Genomic DNA, 19,298 nt, shown 5'->3' with positions numbered 1-19,298 from the left:
ATCTGACAGTCTATGACCGAGCCCTCTGTCTGGCACCTGACAGTCTATGACCGAGCCCTCTGTCTGGCACCTGGCAGTCTATGTCTCAGCCCTCTGTCTGGCACCTGACAGTCTATGACCAAGCCCTCTGTCTGGCACCTGACAGTCTATGACCGAGCCCTCTGTCTGGTACCTGACAGTCTATGACCGAGCCCTCTGTCTGGCCCGCAGGCTCTGACCACAGGCACCATCCCTGGGTTCATAGACGTGGTGATGAACCTGAACTCCCCAGCGCTGACGGAGGACAACCTGATCTGGCAGGCCAAGACAGCCGGGAGGAGACTGATCTTCTACGGGGACGACACCTGGGTCCGCCTCTTCCCCAAACACTTCCTGGAGCACGACGGCACCTCCTCCTTTTTCGTGTCTGACTACACTGAGGTCAGTCTCGCACTGCCCCCTGGGTGTCTGCACTGAGGTCAGTCTGCATCCTGGGTGTCTGCACTGAGGTCAGTCTGCATCCTGGGTGTCTGCACTGAGGTCAGTCTGCATCCTGGGTGGCTGCACTGAGGTCAGTCTGCATCCTGGGTGTCTGCACTGAGGTCAGTCTGCATCCTGGGTGTCTGCACTGAGGTCAGTCTGCATCCTGGGTGTCTGCACTGAGGTCAGTCTGCATCCTGGGTGGCTGCACTGAGGTCAGTCTCGCACTGAACCCTGGGTGTCTGCACTGAGATCAGTCACGCTTGTCTTCCTCGGCCACACGAGGGACAGTGTAGAGGATGGGGTAGGGGTCACCGTGTTGGTGCCCCCTGGTGTAGAGGATGGGAGCGGTAGTCATCGGTGTGTGTGTGTATAAGCGTCTGTGTCTCTGCATCTCAATGTCTTCATGCAGGTGGACAACAATGTGACACGTCACCTAGACGTCACGCTGAAGAGAGACGACTGGGACGTGCTGATCCTGCACTACCTGGGTCTGGACCACATCGGTCACACCAGCGGGCCCCACAGCTCCCTCATCCAGCCCAAGCTACTGGAGATGGACGACATCCTGAAGAAGATCCACGCCTCGCTCATCTCCAAGGTGCTTTTTCACCCTCCCTCGACTCCCGATTGTCTTTCAGAGTGTGTGTGTTTGTGTGTGTCAAACCTAGTTGTTAAACAACACTCACACAAACATAAGCTTTTATTCATTTATTATTCCCTTTGCCTGAAACTTTGAAGTTGATCTGTTTGTAAACACATTTATGTAATTTCCTGAAAGCTCATATATTTTTCATTCCCAGTAATAATGTATGGTATCACTTGGTATTATGAGTCGGTTCTGCATCATTTATTTGTGTGAGAACGATACATAGGTTGCACGATGCGCTCAGCAGTGGTTTCCTGTTCACGTTTTAATGGGATCATGACTAAAACTGTGTTCTCCTGCATATTTAACCAGCCGTGTAGTTGGAATCAGCTGGGAGATCCACCCAGTAGCTCTTTGAGCAGTGTTTGTTGAAAGCCTTGCCGCAGCCTTGCTGTCTCCACGCTCCTCTCCACAGAGCGTTTGTGACCTATATATAGACACATCTGATAGTGGTCCCGTAAGCCCAACAGTAGACATGTTCCTCAGATGAGGAGGCACACTCAGTTTCCAGGTAGGCTATATAAAACACTGAGTTTGATCACCCCCCACCCCCCTCCGAACTAGAAACCTCTGGTTATTTCCATGCCGTAGTGCGCTAGAGAGAGTGGTGTTCTTGGGAGGATGGTGGAGGAGGATGGTGGAGGAGGGGGCTGGAGGAAGGGGAGGGGGGTGGAGGAGGGGGTGGAGGAGGATGGTGGAGGAAGGGGCTGGAGGAAGGGGAGGGGGGTAGAGGAGGGGGTGGAGGAGGATGGTGGAGGAGGGGGCTGGAGGAAGGGGAGGGGGGTAGAGGAGGGGGTGGAGGAGGATGGTGGAGGAAGGGGAGGGGGGTAGAGGAGAGGGTGGAGGAGAGGGTGGAGGAGGATGGTGGAGGAGGGGGCTGGAGGAAGGGGAGGGGGGTAGAGGAGGGGGTGGAGGAGGGGGCTGGAGGAAGGGGAGGGGGGTAGAGGAGGGGGTGGAGGAGGATGGTGGAGGAGGGGGCTGGAGGAAGGGGAGGGGGGTAGAGGAGGGGGTGGAGGAGGGGGCTGGAGGAAGGGGAGGGGGGTAGAGGACGGGGTGGAGGAGGATGGTGGAGGAGGGGGCTGGAGGAAGGGGAGGGGGGTAGAGGACGGGGTGGAGGAGGATGGTGGAGGAGGGGGCTGGAGGAAGGGGAGGGGGGTAGAGGACGGGGTGGAGGAGGATGGTGGAGGAGGGGGCTGGAGGAAGGGGAGGGGGGTAGAGGAGGGGGTGGAGGAGGGGGGTGTTCCTCCACCTCTCTCTCTGTTCAAACCTAACTGCAGCTCTGGCCTACTTGGGCTTGTGGTAATTATGAGGAACTGTAGAGTTTTTTCCTACTGTACTTACAGAAAGGAAAACTCAACATGGGGGGACTGGAGGACTGGGGGATTGGGGGATTGGGGGACTGGGTGTGGGTGGTGTGTGGGGCTGGGTGTGGCTGGTGTATGGGGTTCCTGAAGACAAATTGAAGTTGAAATAGCGCAAATAATGAATTAGTTTCCATCATCTTTACGGTGTGATTGTGTAGGTCATAATAATTCCAGAAGCTGTCATCAGTCATTAATGATCAAGCTCTGACTGCGCTCCACGAAGGGCACACATCCCCTGGAATAAACACATCAGTTGCCGGGCGAAGCCTGACATCTTCTACTGTTCCGCTCCGTTTCCTTTCATGGCATGTTTTCCTGTTGCCGTGACGGCAGCCCTGTGAAGCGTAGTGTCTGGCAGGTCCTCGCGAGCCTGGATGAAAGGGAACAGAGATGGAGGCCTCCGCAGCCTGTCTCCTTCTCACCTCGCAGTCTGCAGGCCTGGATGAAAGGGAACAGAGATGGAGGCATCCGCAGCCTGTCTCCTTCTCACCTCGCAGTCTGCAGGCCTGGATAAGAGGGAACAGAGATGGAGGCCTCCGCAGCCTGTCTCCTTCTCACCTCGCAGTCTGCAGGCCTGGGGTTGGAGAGGAAGGCTTCAAGGCACAACTTGTTAAAGTTCTCTCATCACCTAAACTATGTCTCGCCTCTCGAGGGCTCTCATCATCAAGTTATGACACTAGAGAGGGCTTGTACTGTATAATTTAAGAGGTCTTTTTCTGTTTGTCTGTGTATGAGAGAGCGAGGGGGTAGAAATCCCCATGTCTTCTGAGTGGCACCTCTATAAATAAGATTCCTGTTCCTGCTGGAATTAGACAGGACTACAGGAAGTGACAGATAGAAAGGTGTGAAGAAACCAATTATGACTGGTAATGTTTCTTCATGCTATTCTTGTTAAAGCTGTAATCTAATTTCTGCTGTTAATTGCTGTGTTGTGCATAAGGCTTGGTTCTTCTCAGAAGCTGTTTACAGCGGGAAAGCTGTTTCCTTTGAGACATTTCAAATACATGCTGAATATCGCAGAATATTTTTTTGTAAGTCTGATTTAAATGTTTTTAAATATGGAGATGGTAGCAAAGTAGAATATAATACAACTTCATTGTCCATCTACGTTCTCATCTACGTTCTCAATTTTGCGTGAAAATGTTCTTATTCTGGTCGAGGATATTGAATTTCTGCAGTCTTTTGAGCCTGGATGAGAGCTGAAGAACTGTGACAGGCAGGATAGTGCCATCCTTCCTTGTATCTCTCCATGTCTGTCTCCTCTCTCTTTAAGGTCTCTCTATTTTCCAAGCTCTCTGCTCCTCCCTCCTCCTCTCTGGTCCTCCTCTCTGCTCCTCCCACCTCTCCCCTTCTCTCTGCTCCTCTCTGCTCCCCACTCCTTCTCTCTGCTACTCCCTGCTCCTCTCTCCTTCTCTCTGCTCCTCCCTGCTCGTCCTTCTCTCTGCTCCTCTCTCCTTCTCTCTGCTCCTCCCTGCTCCTCTCTCCTTCTCTCTGCTCCTCTCTCATCCTTTCTGCTCCTCTCTGCTCCTCCCTGCTCTCCTCTCCTTCTCTCTGCTCCTCCCTCCTCACTGCACCTCTCTGCTCCTCCCAGCTCTCTGCTCTTGTCTGCTCCTCTCTGCTCTCCTACTATGTAGCAGAATGAGCTGTGACTCCCTATCCCAGATGACCCATCTGAATGCTGCAGTAGAAGTTTATAATAATAGTTTGCATGTGAATAAAGGGAAGATAGATTAGTATTGGTGTTCTTGCCGAGGGGCCGCTGTTAGGGGCTGTGCTAGGCAGGCTGAGGTCACAGTACATCTGTGTTTCAGACTCCACACATCCACCTTGTAAATCACAGTGTCGCGTGGTGAGGTGAGGAGCTTGTTAGCTGCTGTGCTTCTGCTGGGGGGAAGTTAGCTGGGAGGGGTAGGTGGGGGACACTAGCAGCCCAACACTAACAGCCCAACACTAGCAGCCCAACACCAGCAGCCCAACTCTAGCAGCCCAACACTAGCATCTCCACTAGCTCACAGACAGGGCAATCCTGACACCTGTTCAATCAAGTTTTTTTCCTATTAGAGCGGAATTAGAGAGGAAGAGTTAGTTTATACAGAGAGTCTAAATACATATATCATTATTAATTGAATCAAAGGAGGAGTAGTAGTAGTAACAGTACTGTAGTAAATAATATTAGTATTCACTAGTAGTAGGAGGAGGAAAGTGGAAAATACCAATCTGCTAGAACCTGGCACAATGCATATTCTCTTGTTGTACAATATTAATGTATTATTGTGCGCTGTCCCTGTCTTGAAATAAATAAAATTCAATTCAATTAATAATAGCAGTTGTATCTCTGTAGAAGTGTGTGTAGATGCCTCTGAGTCCCTCTCCCTCTCTCTCTCTCTCTCTCTCTCTCTCTCTCTCTCTCTCTCTCTCTCTCTCTCTCTCTCTCTCTCTCTCTCTCTGAGTCTTGCTGAGCTGACCTCTGACCCCTGGCCGTTGTCCAGGAGGAGGAGGGCTCGCTGCCGTACATGCTGGTGCTGTGTGCTGACCATGGCATGTCAGACACAGGCAGTCATGGAGGCTCCTCCGAACCAGAGGTCAACACCCCCCTGGTGCTCATCAGCCCCGCCTTCAGGAGGAAAGGTGAGTGTGTCTCTTCCCCTCTCCTTTACTCCCCTCTCTCCTCTCCTCCCCCTCCTCTCTATCCTCCCCTCCTCCCCATCTCCCCTTTACCCTCTGGCTGTGAGCAGTTGTGTGACTGTACAGTAATGTGTAGACTGGTTCATGAACAGGCTGTGATGAACGTGTCACAGCACCTCAGAGTCAATGTGATAATTGTTTCTTTTTTTATCTGTTCTATTTTAGTTTCTTTCTGCCTGTTTGTATTTCCATGTCAGCTTGTGACTAGGAAGGAGATGAATCCTAGCTAGCCATTTCACATACCACTGCTACACACCTTAGATCTCCACAGGTACCTATATACCTTAATGGCTATGTGTGTGATGTGTGTGTGTGTGTATGTTTGTATGCATGTGTTTGTGTGTGTGTGTATGTATACATGCGTGTGTATGTGTGTGTGTATGCATGTGTGTGTGTGTGCTCCTGCAGTGGGCATGGAGAAGCCCTCCGTGGTGGAGCAGGTGGACCTGCCCTCGTCCCTGGCCCTGGGGCTGGGGCTGGCTGTGCCTCAGAACAGCGTGGGTCACCTGCTGCTTCCCCTGCTGGAGGAGCTGCCTCTGAGACAGCAGCTCCGCTACTTGCAGCTCAACACTCACCAGCTCAGCACGCTGCTCCGGGACAGCACCACCGACTACCAGAGAGGTACACACACTCCAACTCTCTGAACTCTCACACACACATACGTGTACACTCACACACATACACTCACTGTACTCTGAGTGTCTCTGCAGACAGAGAGCAGTCACTGCTCCTTCCTTCTCCAGGGATGTTTTACTTATACAGCTGTGTTCTGTTAATATTATTACGGTGCGTTTACACTGCAGCGACGGGAGCGACGCGACAACATGCTTTCCATTCATTTTCAATGGAGCCAGGCGAATCGCTTGCGTGGTGCATTGTGGGTAGCGACGCAACACGATCCAAGAGATTCTCAACTTTATGCAAATTGGGAGCGATTTTCGCTAGCGATGGCCAATCGGAGTGTTTTTGGTTTCTCTTAACGTAGCAACCCTGGTAAAACATTTCTATCTCTCAGCTCCAAGATGGAGGAGAAACTAATCGCTTGTGTGGCTGTATATCCAGCCCTGTTTGATACGTCTCTGTATTCATACAAATATGTTAACAAAAAAAATGAGGCATGGGGCAGGGTTGCCGATGTTGTTGCTGCTCCTTGGGGTTTTTGTACTTTAAAATTCTGTCTCGTAACATAACGTAACTGTGCTAGCTAGCTAGCCCTGTCGGTACAGTACACAACTGGTTTCCCGGTAGCATACTGTTAAATTTATTCTTTCACCCTGAATAAAATACAAAAAAAAGATATCACGCGACACATAGCTAGCGTATTGGTTTTATTGCATCATGTGTGTAAAAGTTGTTTCATCCATATTGTAAGACTGCATTGCACACTATATTACTGCCGTTCACGTTCGATCACATACAGTACTACATTTAATCTTTCACTCTGATTACAGCTCAAATACAGCCAGAACTAACTAACTCTTTTAGGTTAGATATAACGAAGTTAAGTCTTGTACTCGCTGTGAAATATTTTACTGTTGATTGTTCTTCTTCAGGTACAGTCCTGCACTTTTGTGGTTCATGTTGTTTAATTTGTAACTTGAATAACTGCATGCTCTTATGGGTCTTCCCTTTGGCACTTGTTTAGCCTTTCACAATGTATGCTTCATGTTTTGGCTACTTGCAATGTTTGGGACTATCTCGTTGTTATGATCAGTGACCTATGCTCTTTTGTAAGCTCTCTCTTGGAAGTCGCTTTGGATAAAAGCGTCTGCTAAATGAATAAATGTAATGTAAATGTAAATGTAAACTAGTGTGTACAGTAGATAACATCATGCTACAGCTAGCCAGCGTATTGGACTTTTGCTTAATGTGTGTAAAAGTTGTATTTTGATCGATATTGCGAGTATGTAAACCTAATCTGCACCCATGACGTTATACGAACTACAACAGTGACTTTAGAGAACTACAACTCTGCATTAATCTGTCTGACACCCCCAAGCGTTGTGCACTGTGGGAAGGCGAGCGATGGCAAGCGATTCGCGTCGCTGCAGTGTATGCTGTCTCTATAGCTGTGTTCTGTTAATCTTATTAGAGATATGTTGTCTCTATAGCTGTGTTCGGTTAATCTTATTAGAGAAATTCTGTCTCTATAGCTGTTTGTTCTAGCAAGGTGGGGATGTTTCTCATTAAACATGAAATCTTGAACATCAGTTAGCATGTCTCTGTGGGAGAACCTCCCATCCCCTAGACAACAGATACAGTTCTGTCTGAAATAATACAATAGCCTGATTAATTTAAAAGTTGAGCTTCAAAATTAGCAATGCAGCAGTAAAAAAAGAAAATACTGATTGTGATGTGGGATTCCCATGAGTGTTTCTGTGTTTACATACATCTCTGTCCTCTGGAAACTAGATACAGAGCTTCGTCATACAATACAGACAAGATCTCTGTCGTGACGAGGCCTCAAGCTAACTCACACACACACACTCACACACACATCGCTCCCGGAGGTGAGATGAAGGCTGAGATGAACCTGTCAGTGACGTTGTGTCACCATGTCAGGTGATACAGGAAGCCAGTAAAACATTATTCATCATGCCCAAGTGAGCCCTCTTGTCTGGTACACGACTCCAGGGATCTGTCATTCTGAGGTCTTGTAACTAGCTGCTGATCACTTCTGCTGTAGCTCAGAGATGTTGTTGACAGTGCCGACAACTCCACTCCATTCAGTATTTGGTTGCCTGGTTTCCACTGTGAAGTGGTGAGTGGCGCTAGACACATCTGGTAAAGGCAGGAGAGGGGAGCGAGTCTGTTAGCCTTCTGGAAGCTGGGCTGTTTGGAGTGTTTATCTAAGGCCCACCTGCGGCTGAGCTTGTCTGGTTTACATACCTGATGAACAACCTTTTTTTGAACAATATTCAACCTTTCAAATCTTTTTTTTCAAAAACCTTTTTTTGTAACAAACAGTGAATGGAGAGGAGAGAGAACAGAGAAGCCCTCCTCAAGTACTCATCAATGATGCAAAAAAAGAACAAATGAACCTACCTTTCAAAACCTTGTTGAAAAAAGTGTTTTAAACCTAAATCTTTTTTATTTTTTTTTACAATAGTTTTTTTTTTCTCAAACAAACAGTGAAAGGAGAGGAGAGGGGAGAGAACAGAGAAGCCTAAAACAGAGTAGAGTAAAGGAGAGTACAATTGAGTACAGTACAGTCCTCATCAAGTACTCATCAATGATGCAAAACATTTGTGTGAAGCTTTTTTTTCCGATTTTCTTTTGTTTTGAAATATTTTTTCAACCTTTCAAAACTTTTTTTTCCAAAAATGCTTTTTCAAACAAAAACTTTTTTTTTACATTATTTGATCTTTTTTTCTCAAAAAATACTTTTGAAACTTTTTATTGTTGCCTTCTGCTTGCTCCATGGTAGCTTTGTAGACTATCTTACGTTTGTTGTGCGCGATAGCCAAAAATGAAAAACCACAAAATACAGATGAAAACCAAAGTAATGAGCCTGGCTTGACAATGTAGAAGTAGAAACTAAAGATATTTGTGTAAAACATTTAAGGAGTGAAAGTAAAAAGTTGTCAGAAAAAGTGAATTCAAGTACTGATACCAGAAAACTGGTTCTACTTAAGTACAGTAACAAATCATTTGTATCTGTGTATACCTGTGTGGAGAGGACAGGATCTACCTGTACAGAGAGGATTTTTACATTGTACATACAGCCAGGCTATAAAAGCCAGCAGCAGCTGGCAGGTACAGATTCATGATGACCCAGAACACCAGGACAGGGTTTCCTGCTGCATCGTTTGCAACGGAAGTGACGAGTGACCAATCACAAGGCTGGTACTGACTGCAGTGTAACTTGGCAACAAATGTTGCTGTCACTCTAACAATATCAGACAGCTGACAGGAGATGGAGAAGATTTGGTTAACAAACATCTGTCTTTATCTCCCTCTCTCGATCTCGCTCTAATGCTCTCGCTCACGTCATAGTCACATACCCACGCAGGCACACCCACACACACACACACTCTTTTGCCAAATTCCCTTTTTAATCTCCTCGCTGTGTGCTATTAACTGCAGGTGCCCATCCATGACCTAAAGAGAGTGTTCAGACCACTTGCTGTGTGTGTCTGGTGGAACCTGGCCAGAGCTGTTAGGACCCTGTTTCATACTTGACACTGGGGCCTGTGACACCCTCACAGTGGCTTGCTGGCATCATCACAACACTCATTCATCATTGTTACCACAGTTTTACTCTGACTGGCGGGTCATCAAAAGATGCTTATCATTCAAGTTGTTGAAATCTCAGAGTCTGAAATAAAACAAAAACATAAAACAAAAATAGCTGCAAGCAGCAAAGTAGTGGCCAAGCATGTCAGATGACCCCGAAGAAACTTTTGCCTTCTAGTGACTGCGGTGTACCTGGCTTCCTTTGCAGTGGCTTATTGTCTCACTAAACAGAGAATCAGAGACATGACAAGCTTGTCAGCTTTGGCTGGATTTGAACCTCTGACGTTGACGTTGCCAGGACACCAATTTATCCTAGTGAGCGATTCTCAGTGCTGGAAATCAGATTTCAGTGACTGCGTAAAAATATAAGGAATCTTTCCTGTGGCAAGCGGTTGTCAGATTTGGCCCAAGTTTAAACAGCTGTAATTCAGTCTTATTTTGATATGTCAATGTGATTGTGGTCTGAAGACAATCAGTGTCAAATTTGGTTCGTTTTATTAATTCATTCAAAATGACGGCATCAATTCGTCTGGTATCACAAGTTAACATGCGTCAGACACGGGATCTCCTAAGATATCACGAGACATGGGAATCACTTAAATACGACAAACAAATCAACAGTTATTGGTCAAAACACAATTTTGTCCTATTGTAGCGCCCCCTAGCTCAAATGACACTACCTTTTTTCGGTCCTCTTAATAACAGGGTCATGAATCCATACAACAAGTTTGGAGTCAAGGCATCAAAGATTCGCTAAGATATGACCTCACTTCCCTTTTTCTCGATCATTATTATTGTTGATGGCCAAGCCGCTTAATAATAATAAGTAGAAACACTTAAGGTGTTTTCTTTACACAGACTGATGTTTTATTTTGTATGTTCCCCTCCAGAGGCCGGCTACGAGCAGGCGCGTGTTGCGCAGAAGGCCCACAGCAGCTGGCTGCGTCTGCAGCAGGAGGGCAGCACCCCGGAGGTGCTGTCCAGCCAGGGGAGCAAAGCGGTGCAGCTATACCAGCAGGCCCTGGCCTCCCTGAGCTCAGCTCTCAGCAAGCAGCTGGGACGCTACGACCTGTACTCCATGTTGGTGGGCATGGCCCTCGTCTTCCAGGTGAGGAGCTCTCCCTGCAGGGCTGGGCAGTATCATTATCAGTATGGTAGTATTATTATCATCGTCATCAGTATATTATTATAATTATTAGTACATTATCAGCAGCAGCAGCACATTATCATCAGTACATCATCACCATCATCAGTACATTATTATAATGAGTGCATTATCATCATCCTCAGCACATTATCATCAGTACATTATCATCATCATCATCAATACACTATCATCATCATTAGTACATTATTATAATTGTCATCAGTACATTATTATAATTATCAGTACATTATCATCATCATCAGTACATTATCATCATTAGTACATTATCATCATCATCAGTACATTATTATAATTATCAATACATGACCATCATTATCATCAGTACATTATCATCATCATCATCATCATCAGTACATTATTATAATTATCAATGCATTATCATCATCAATATGTTATTGCCATCTTTAGTACATTATCATCATTATCAGTACATCATTAAAATAATTATCAGAATGTTATTATTATCATCAGAACTGATATACTGGATTGTTCTAGCTTCATTTCGTAGCTTCATTTACGCAAAATAAATAAAATAAAGGGATGGCAATACTGTTAAGGAGACATTATTGCTGTGGTTTTCTGCCTCATTTTGCTGGCTTGTTATTTTCTGTATGATCTGACTTAATTTGCCCACTCCTGTTCCATACTTGTGCATTAATATTTCATGAACGTAACTCTTTTCCTGAATATGCATTATTTTGTTTGGTTTTTCAGCCTAGGCGAAGTTCTCAAGCAACTACAGGGTGTTTTCATAGCTTTTGTTGTCTGAAATCCATTCTCTAACACTATTATGGAGAGCAATGTTATTTAGAGCAACAGCTCTTTATACAGCGAATGTTAAAAGGGATAGACATTAGCAGAACGACAACATGCATTTTAACATGATTCATCTAAGTAAAAAGCTTCATTTGATGATAAAACTTTCACCCAATTAGGTTTCTACAGTTAACTAGTCCTTTAAGAAATGCTATCCACAAGTCCCAGGTTCTCTCCTGTCAGGACTGACGGGTTCCCAGCCTTGCCTGGTCTCTCCTGTCTGAGGGACCAGGATGGAGCTAGAAAGAGCTGTTTTCACAAGGAAAGTTTGACAGTGAGCTGCTCATCTCTGAGGAGAGCCAAGGACAAGCCTGTGATGTTCTCTTCTCTCCCCTTTGTGTGTGGTGTTTATGTATGTGTGTGTGTGGTGTATGTGTGTGTGTGGTGTATGTGTGTGTCTCCAGTCCGTGCTGCTGCTGCTGCTGGCCCTGCCGGAGGCTCTGGGTGGCTCGGGGGAGGTGGAGGTTCCTGTGAGTGCCGCCCTGCTGGCCCCGCCCTGCTACCTGCTCTCTCTGCTGCTCTGCTCCGCCCACGTGCTGCTCTGCACCTCCGCCCAGGCCTCCTGCTACTCCTGCAGTCTCCCCTGGGGCCTGGTGTTCCCAGCACTGGCCTTCTCCTCAGCCCTGCTCTGCATACTGCTCTCCATGGCAACCAGGAGGCTTCCCCTGGGAGCAAAGCCCCCTGGGAAGGTGAGTTTTTTCCCCTCCTTCTATCAAGCACCATCACCGGGAGGGTCTCTCAGTGGTGAGGGGGGGCAGGCAGAATGAGGGACCTGGCATGATAAGGGTTGTCAGGACCACAGGACTGGCTCTGGTGATAGTCCGATAGTCCACTGCGATCTCAGCAGCAGAATGAACATTTATACAACCTGGAGGCCCTCCTGCTTATGACATCTGCAGAAAGAGAGATAATCCTACTAAAGCAGCCTGCCAGGTAATCTGATAAACCAAACTTGCGTGTGGCAATTTCAGCAAAATGCCACAGGGATTCAACTCTTTCAGGCTCTGCAAAGCATGTTTTGTTATTTTTTTCTTTTTTTGTCGTATTTTGGGGTAATTTTGTTCTCTCAAAATGGGGGGCAGACTGTACCACCTGTATGTAGGGGGTTAGACTGTACCACCTGTATGTAGGGGGGCAAGGCCGATTTATACTTCTGCGTCTCCGTTAACGGACAGACGCACGCACGGAGTCGGACGGAGTCGGACGGACTGGTTGAATTTATACTACTCCGACGGCTCTGCGTGCTGAAAGCAATTCACCGCCAGAACAGTAGATAGCGCTGCACTGCAATGCTAGCTAGGTTATCGAAAAGTCTGAGCAAATTTACAAATGAGCCGTTTCATCAATAAAATAAGCACATTTTCAGCAACTACACTGCCCATTTCTCGTCACATTTGAATTCAGATGCTGATTTACATGTACTGTTTAGCTGAAATAAGAGTTGTAAAAACTTACAACAATGGCGGTCAAAGGATTTTGTTCTCTTGTTGGTCACGGCAACCCCGCCCCCACCCCTGACGCAAGCGGTTCTTAATACGGACCAATCACAGCCAAGGGGTATCCGTAAAATGACGCACGGATAGTAAGGAAAATCAGGATGTGCATGCAGAGCTCTGCTAAGGGCTCGGAGAGAACACGCAGAGGGCGTTTCTTGACGGAGAGGGCGGCCCCTGTGTGCGTAAAAACGCAGAAGTATAAATCGGCCTTTAGACTCTACCCCCTGTATGTAGTTGGTTAGACTGTACCACCTCTATGTAGGGGGTTAGACTGTACCACCTGTACTGCATGTAAGGGGTGTGTTCCTCCCTGCTTCCTCCCCAGTCACCGGTGCGAGGCGTCTGGAGCGTGTCGGAACTGGAGGCTCTGCTGCTGCTGGGCACGGCCGGACACACCTTGAGCCTGGCGGCCAGCAGCTTTGTGGAGGAGGAGCACCAGACGTGGTACTTCCTGCTCAGCACGCTGTGCCTCGCCCTCTTCCAGGATGTCTGCCGCACCTACTTCCGAGAGCCCAGGGGCCCCGTGGACCCCCTACTGCCCTGCTCCGAGGAGCCCCTGGCCCCCAGTCCCGCATACCCCCTGGGGGGGAAGGGTGCGGGAGCGGAGAGGTGGCTTGCGCTGGCCACCCCGGTCGTCACGCTGGCCTGCTGCCGGCTGCTGCGCTCCCTCAACCAGACGGGGGTGCAGTGGGCCCACCTGCCTGACCTCGGCCACTGGCTTAACAGGTGATTTTCTCCACACTACGCTACCCCCTCATCCTCCTCTCCATCCCCTCATCCTCCTCTCCCTCCCTTCATCCCCCCTCCCCCTTCAGAAGAGGAGCAGAGGGCCAGGTGGCTGGTCTGTTCACCTGGACACATTCCTGGACACATTCTACCATGAAGTGTGCTCAGGCCAGAGCTGGAAGCAGATCCAGTTAACCAGCCTGTGTCTGTATGCTGAATAGGTTTGGGTCTGTATACTGTCTGGGTCTGTATACTGTCTGGGTCTGTATACTGACTAGGTCTGGGTCTGTATACTGTCTGGGTCTGTATACTGACTAGGTCTGGGTCTGTATACTGTCTGGGTCTGTATACTGACTAGGTCTGTATACTGACTAGGTCTGGGTCTGTATACTGTCTGAGTCTGTATGTATACTGACTAGGTCTGGGTCTGTATACTGTCTGGGTCTGTATACTGTCTGGGTCTGTATACTGACTGGGTCTGTATACTGTCTGGGTCTGTATACTGACTAGGTCTGGGTCTGTATACTGTCTGGGTCTATAAACTGACTAGGTCTGAGTCTGTGTGTTGACTAACTGAATAAGGTTTAGCCCAAACCCTAACCCTAGTCCAACACAGATTCCTTATGATCCTGGACACTAAAATCACCTATCTGTTATCTTGTTCTAGCTTGTCTTTTCATAAGGCTTAATACACATCTTCTAAGGCCTGTTTACAGGACATTAGAAACCACATAATTTCTGGAGATGGTACCAGAGAGACTCAGAGTGAAGGAGAGTGGTAGATAACAAGTAGAGATGCACTCTTCTTTATCCAAGCTGAGAGCAGAGAAAGCTTTCCATTAGCTTGTGTGGCTCAGGGTGGAAGTCTTCTGCAACATAATGACAGTGGTTCCTTGCAGCGAGGTTATGAATAAAAGCACCTGGACAGGAACTAAGAGCTGCTGTCTGAGTCACATCCTGTCTGCTCTGCAGGTACTAGCTCAGCCTGTATGAGTCTGTCACTCTGGGGGGAGAGCTAATGCTGATGTCTGCCGAGATAACAAGCCGTAATAGTCTCTTTCAAATGAATTTCCGCAGATTTCTATCAGATTGTGAACGTCATGAAGGATCTGCTTAACCTTCAGCAAAGGTCTCATCAGGAGAAGGTTCTGAAGAAGCAGGCAAAGCAGGGCGAGGCTGTGTGGTTGGTAGCCTGTGGTTGTTCCTGGATTGTTGGTGAGGTTTTGATTGTTCCTGGGTTCTCCTGCAGGACAGAGTTTGTCTCTGTGCTCATCTGACCTCCCTCCATCACTGCCTCCCCCCTCGTCTCCTCTGCCTATGGTCTGAATAATGAGGCTGCTCTGGTATGTGTCCCCAGCTGCTTGGTGCTATACACCCTGCAGCCTAATGAAGGCTTCTCCTGCTTGCTGCAGTACCCAGGACACTGGTTTGATATCTGTTTAGCAAGCACAACATGGCAGCTCCACACCAAGCTTTTAGGTTAAAAGTTGTGTGTGAGTACAGACATGTCCTTTGCCTCGAGAGGATTAACGGACAACTTGTCTTTCTTCTCGTCCACAGCTCGGAACACAAGACAGCTCTCTCCCTCCTGGCTGCGTTTTCATTGGCTCTCATCTACTTCCTGGTCCAGCGGCGCTGCTCCTGGGTGTCCAGGGTGGCGCTGGCGCTCGGCCTTCTGGGAGTCTTCAGTTACCGTGCCGCTGTGGGAAACGTTTTGTTCCCATGGCAACATGCTGGCAGAAACATGTCTAAGTAAGTTATTATTATTGTTTTGTTTACCATTAGACCAAAGGATAGAGGTTGGAGTCCGGGGGTGGACGTCTGGGGGCCTAGGGGGCGGTGGGGGCCGCGGGGGGTCTTGGGGGCGGGGGGGGGGCCGTGGGGGGGCTTGGGGGCGGTGGACCTAGGGGGCAGGGGGGGCCGCGGAGGCGGGGGGCCTAGGGGGGCTTGGGGGCAGGGATCATTACACAGCAAAACGGTTAGAGGACTCCAGCTCGAGGATCATTGAGCTGTTGTTCGCCAGCCCCTTGGATCAGCATGATAAATGGATCAATTAGTCGGCTGATCGCTTTGTTTACTCCCAGGCTTGTAATCACCATGAGTAGCTTCTCAGCCGAGAGACCTTGTCTCCCTACAGACAGATAACCAGTTGGCCAGATAACCAGATAACCACTGAGTGCAGTCAGCCAGATAACCTAGCTCCCTCCAGGACAGGTCCCTCTCTCAGCTCCCTGGGAACAGACAGGACTGATGGGCTGCCTCCAGCCCCCTGGTCATTAATCACTTCAAGAAGTTGTTCCCGCTGTCCCGGCCCACTCTCCTAGTCCTCCTAGGGAGTGTCTGCAGGACTGTGTTAGCAGCTCCTGGGGAGCGTCTGCAGGACTGTGTTAGCAGCTCCTGGGGAGCGTCTGCAGAACTATCTGCAGTTCCTGGGGAGCGTCTGCAGGACTGTCTGCAGTTCCTGAGGAGCGTCCTGTGCTGCTCTTCCTGTGTGTCCAGCCGGGCATGAGATGAGACTGTGGTTTGCAAAGACCGCAACTTAGCTAATGAATCCCACTCCCACACGCCCACTGCTGCTGCCTTGGGATGCCTGGTAATGCCTGGTGATGCCTGGGGATGCCTGGTGATACCCTGGTGATGCCTGGTGATGTCCAAGTGATGCCTGGTGATGCTCTAGTGATGCCTGGTGATGTCTGATGATGCCTGGTGATGCCCTAGTGATGCCTGGTGATGTCTGCTGATGCCCTAGTGATGCCTGGTGATGCCCTAGTGATGCCTGGTGATGTCCAAGTGATGCCTGGTGATGCTCTAGTGATGCCTGGTGATGTCTGATGATGCCCTAGTGATGCCTGGTGATGTCTGCTGATGCCATAGTGATGCCTGGTGATGCCCTAGCGATGCCTGGTGATGCCTGGTGATGCCCTAGTGATGCCTGGTGATGCCCTAGTGATGACTGGTGATGCCTGGTGATGCCTGGTGATACCATAGTGATGCCCTGGTGATGACTGGTGATGCCTGGTGATGCCCTAGCGATAACTGGTGATGTCTGGCGATGCCTGGTGATGCCCTGGGGATGCCTGGTTATGTCTGGTGAGAAATACAGTGAATTGTGGATGTAGTTTTTTGGATTTGATACACAAGCGGTCCGTGGAGGTTTCGAGTTGTATGTTAAACAGTTTACAGAAGTTCTTAGTATTAGACTTAGTCCAGTCGTTATTTTCAGCGAGGCAGCGCTCATGTTTATCCATCAGTTCCTGTAATTATGTTTCCGGTCCTGCCCAGGGGGAGCGTCTCCCTGGTCGTTGTGTTGCCATGGAGACGAGGTGTGTGACCTGGGCCTTTGGTTCTCATTGTTCAGTCAGTGCGGTGTCGCCTTGTCTCCATGGTTACGTTTCAGAGGCCTGTGTGACAGTGTTGTATGGAGAGCTAGCCAAGAGACATGTAGCACCACTACCTGCTGCGGACAAACACTGTAGAATTCACCTCAGCACCATGAGTAACGTGTGTGTGTATATGTGTATATTTACTCGTGTGAACGTGTGTGTCTACGTGCGTGTATATGTGCGTGTTTACTTGTGTGTGTGTGTTATGGACGTCGTTGTCTAGGGGGATAGTATTAGACTGTCACCGATACTGTGGCTACCAGCGGCGGGCCTGGACAGGTGAAACTGGGAAGGAGAAGCAGGAAACCCCCCCCAGCCAGGTAAACTCCCACGCTGGTCTCTGGGACAGCTCAAGCAGGCAGGTACACTCCCACGCTGGTCTCTGGGACAGCTCAAGCAGGCAGGTAGACTCCCACGCTGGTCTCTGGGACAGCTCAAGCAGGCAGGTAGACTCCCACGCTGGTGTCTGGGACAGCTCAAGCCACCGCTCCGTTCAGCGAACAGCTCGTTCTCGGTTGGTAGAATTGATCAGTTTTATATATACATTAAGCACAGCGTCACACAAAGGAAAGGTGGACAAGCAGCAAAGGAAAAAGAAACCCAGGAGACAACGGGATTAATCGCAATTAATCGCACATTTTTATCTATTCTAAATCTCCCTTGATTTCTTTTTCATCCATAATTTTTTCAAATTTTAATGCTCTTATCAACATGGAAAAGTGGTTTGGATTGCTTCGTGCAAATGTTTTTTTTTTTTTTTTTTAAACAACATTGCAATCGCCTGGCTTTGACGAGCGGGCGGAGAATTCGCATCAGCTGTGTGCTTGGCCATCAAAATTGTATTTTAGACTTCACGACGTGCTGCGATGATAGGTCAGTTCACAACGACAGAACACACTTATCACTTTGGTCTTGTCAATGGAACCATTTGGCAACCTTTTAAAAGTAAACTTTCCATTCAGAATCTTATTGGCATCCATTTCGGCGTCTGGCGCTGGCAATCAACTCAAAACGTAACGTTAGCCTACTACCAGAGAATGTCTAATATCCGTAAACGGGCTCTGCTACTACTATTTAGCTGGCTCGCAAGCCCAAACAAGTGTGTGTGGCGTGCCTGTTGTTTTGTTTCCGGTCTAGCTAGATCCGGTGTGGTATTGTAGTTTTTCTAACGTCAGTGGTTGTTGCAACAGAATGTGAAAAAAACTTCAAAAAGAGCGTTAATCTCGCGATAAAAAAATTGACGCCGTTAATTTGGGTTTGCGTTAACGCCGTTAATAACGCGTTTAACTGACAGCACTAGTTATAATTAAAGTTACTTCCGATAAAGGAATATGAAACATTCCCATCACCCGACCACTAGGCGTGCACGTAACAGTGTGTGTGTGTGTGTGTGTTTACTCGTGTGTAAATGTGTATGTGTATATGTGTGTGTGTTGCTCTGTGGTAAACACGTGACTGACAGCGGCCCCTCCTGTTGCCAGGGGAACGGTGGAGGCACGCTTCGTGTACGTGTTTGTGCTGGGCATCCTGTTCAGCGGCTCCAGGGACCTGCTGCGCTCGCAGGTGGTCTCGGCTGACGCCCGCCTGCAGAGCAGGGGCTTGTGGGAGCTGTACAGCGGGGTGGTGCTGCTGGTGGCCCTGCTGCTGCGACCCCACAACCTCCCGGTGCTGGCCTGCTGCCTGCTGGTCCAGACACTCATGGCCCGGTTCATCTGGAGCCCGCTGCACTACCGCCCCGCTCACACCAGCGTCATGCACTACTGGTTTGGACAGGCCTTCTTCTACTTCCAGGTCAGCAGGAACATGCAGCTATCTGACCCTCTCTCTGTTCCACTCATCCTCTCATCCTCACCTCCCTAGCCTCCACCTCACCCCTCACTCCGCCTCTCCATTCACCCTCTTCCTCTCATCACACTCTCCCCTCTCCTCCTCACCCTTTTCTCCTGCCCCCATCATCCTCTTCCTCTCCCTGGCTTCCTCGCCCTCTGTATTTGCTGAGGAGAAAGTAGGTCCTCTTCCCTCTGAGCCAGGCTGATGAGGACCACTTGAGATCTCTCACCTGTGTGCTTCCCAGTGCACGTGTGTGTGTGAGTACAGTATGTATGTGAATGAGAAAGTTGATTTTTTTGGAGGTCAGGGTAACCCCACCAAGCAGCTTTCCTAGATGGTCCTGTTCTCTCCTCTCCTTCTCTCTGCTCCTCTCCTGTCTCCTCCTCAGAACAACATTTTAGATGCACCTCAGTGTTTCTGCCCTTGAGGGTTGACGACCATCTCTACTGTAGAGTCGTTAGCAGCATTGAGGGGTCAGGAATCTGC

General features: G+C 48.6%; 1 protein-coding gene across 10 annotated transcripts in view; it reads left to right on the top strand.

Annotated features, from left to right (window-relative positions):
• pigg (phosphatidylinositol glycan anchor biosynthesis class G) overlaps positions 1-19,298 on the top strand; it is a 30,634-nt gene that overhangs the window by 3,680 nt on the left and 7,656 nt on the right. For 3 of the 10 annotated variants that reach the window (XR_006957345.1, XR_006957349.1, XM_047037332.1), the window contains exons 3-11: positions 211-420; positions 872-1,060; positions 4,962-5,100; positions 5,566-5,778; positions 10,284-10,501; positions 11,782-12,066; positions 13,199-13,599; positions 15,160-15,351; positions 18,464-18,773. Coding sequence is in view for 6 of the 10 variants with exons in the window: in XM_047037332.1 (XP_046893288.1) it covers positions 211-420; positions 872-1,060; positions 4,962-5,100; positions 5,566-5,778; positions 10,284-10,501; positions 11,782-12,066; positions 13,199-13,599; positions 15,160-15,351; positions 18,464-18,773 (2,157 nt within the window). In the remaining 4 variants the exon portion in view is untranslated. Of the gene's footprint in view, positions 1-210; positions 421-871; positions 1,061-4,961; positions 5,101-5,565; positions 5,779-10,283; positions 10,502-11,781; positions 12,067-13,198; positions 13,600-13,688; positions 13,827-14,676; positions 15,050-15,159; positions 15,352-16,473; positions 17,303-18,463; positions 18,774-19,298 lie in introns of those variants that run through there. The other 7 variants (XR_006957358.1, XM_047037467.1, XR_006957382.1 and 4 more) reach the window with 7 other exon arrangements.

Source organism: Hypomesus transpacificus, chromosome 1 (genome assembly GCF_021917145.1).
Source record: "Hypomesus transpacificus isolate Combined female chromosome 1, fHypTra1, whole genome shotgun sequence".
Classification (NCBI taxonomy): domain Eukaryota; kingdom Metazoa; phylum Chordata; class Actinopteri; order Osmeriformes; family Osmeridae; genus Hypomesus; species Hypomesus transpacificus.
This window is presented reverse-complemented; position numbering and strand designations above follow the sequence as displayed.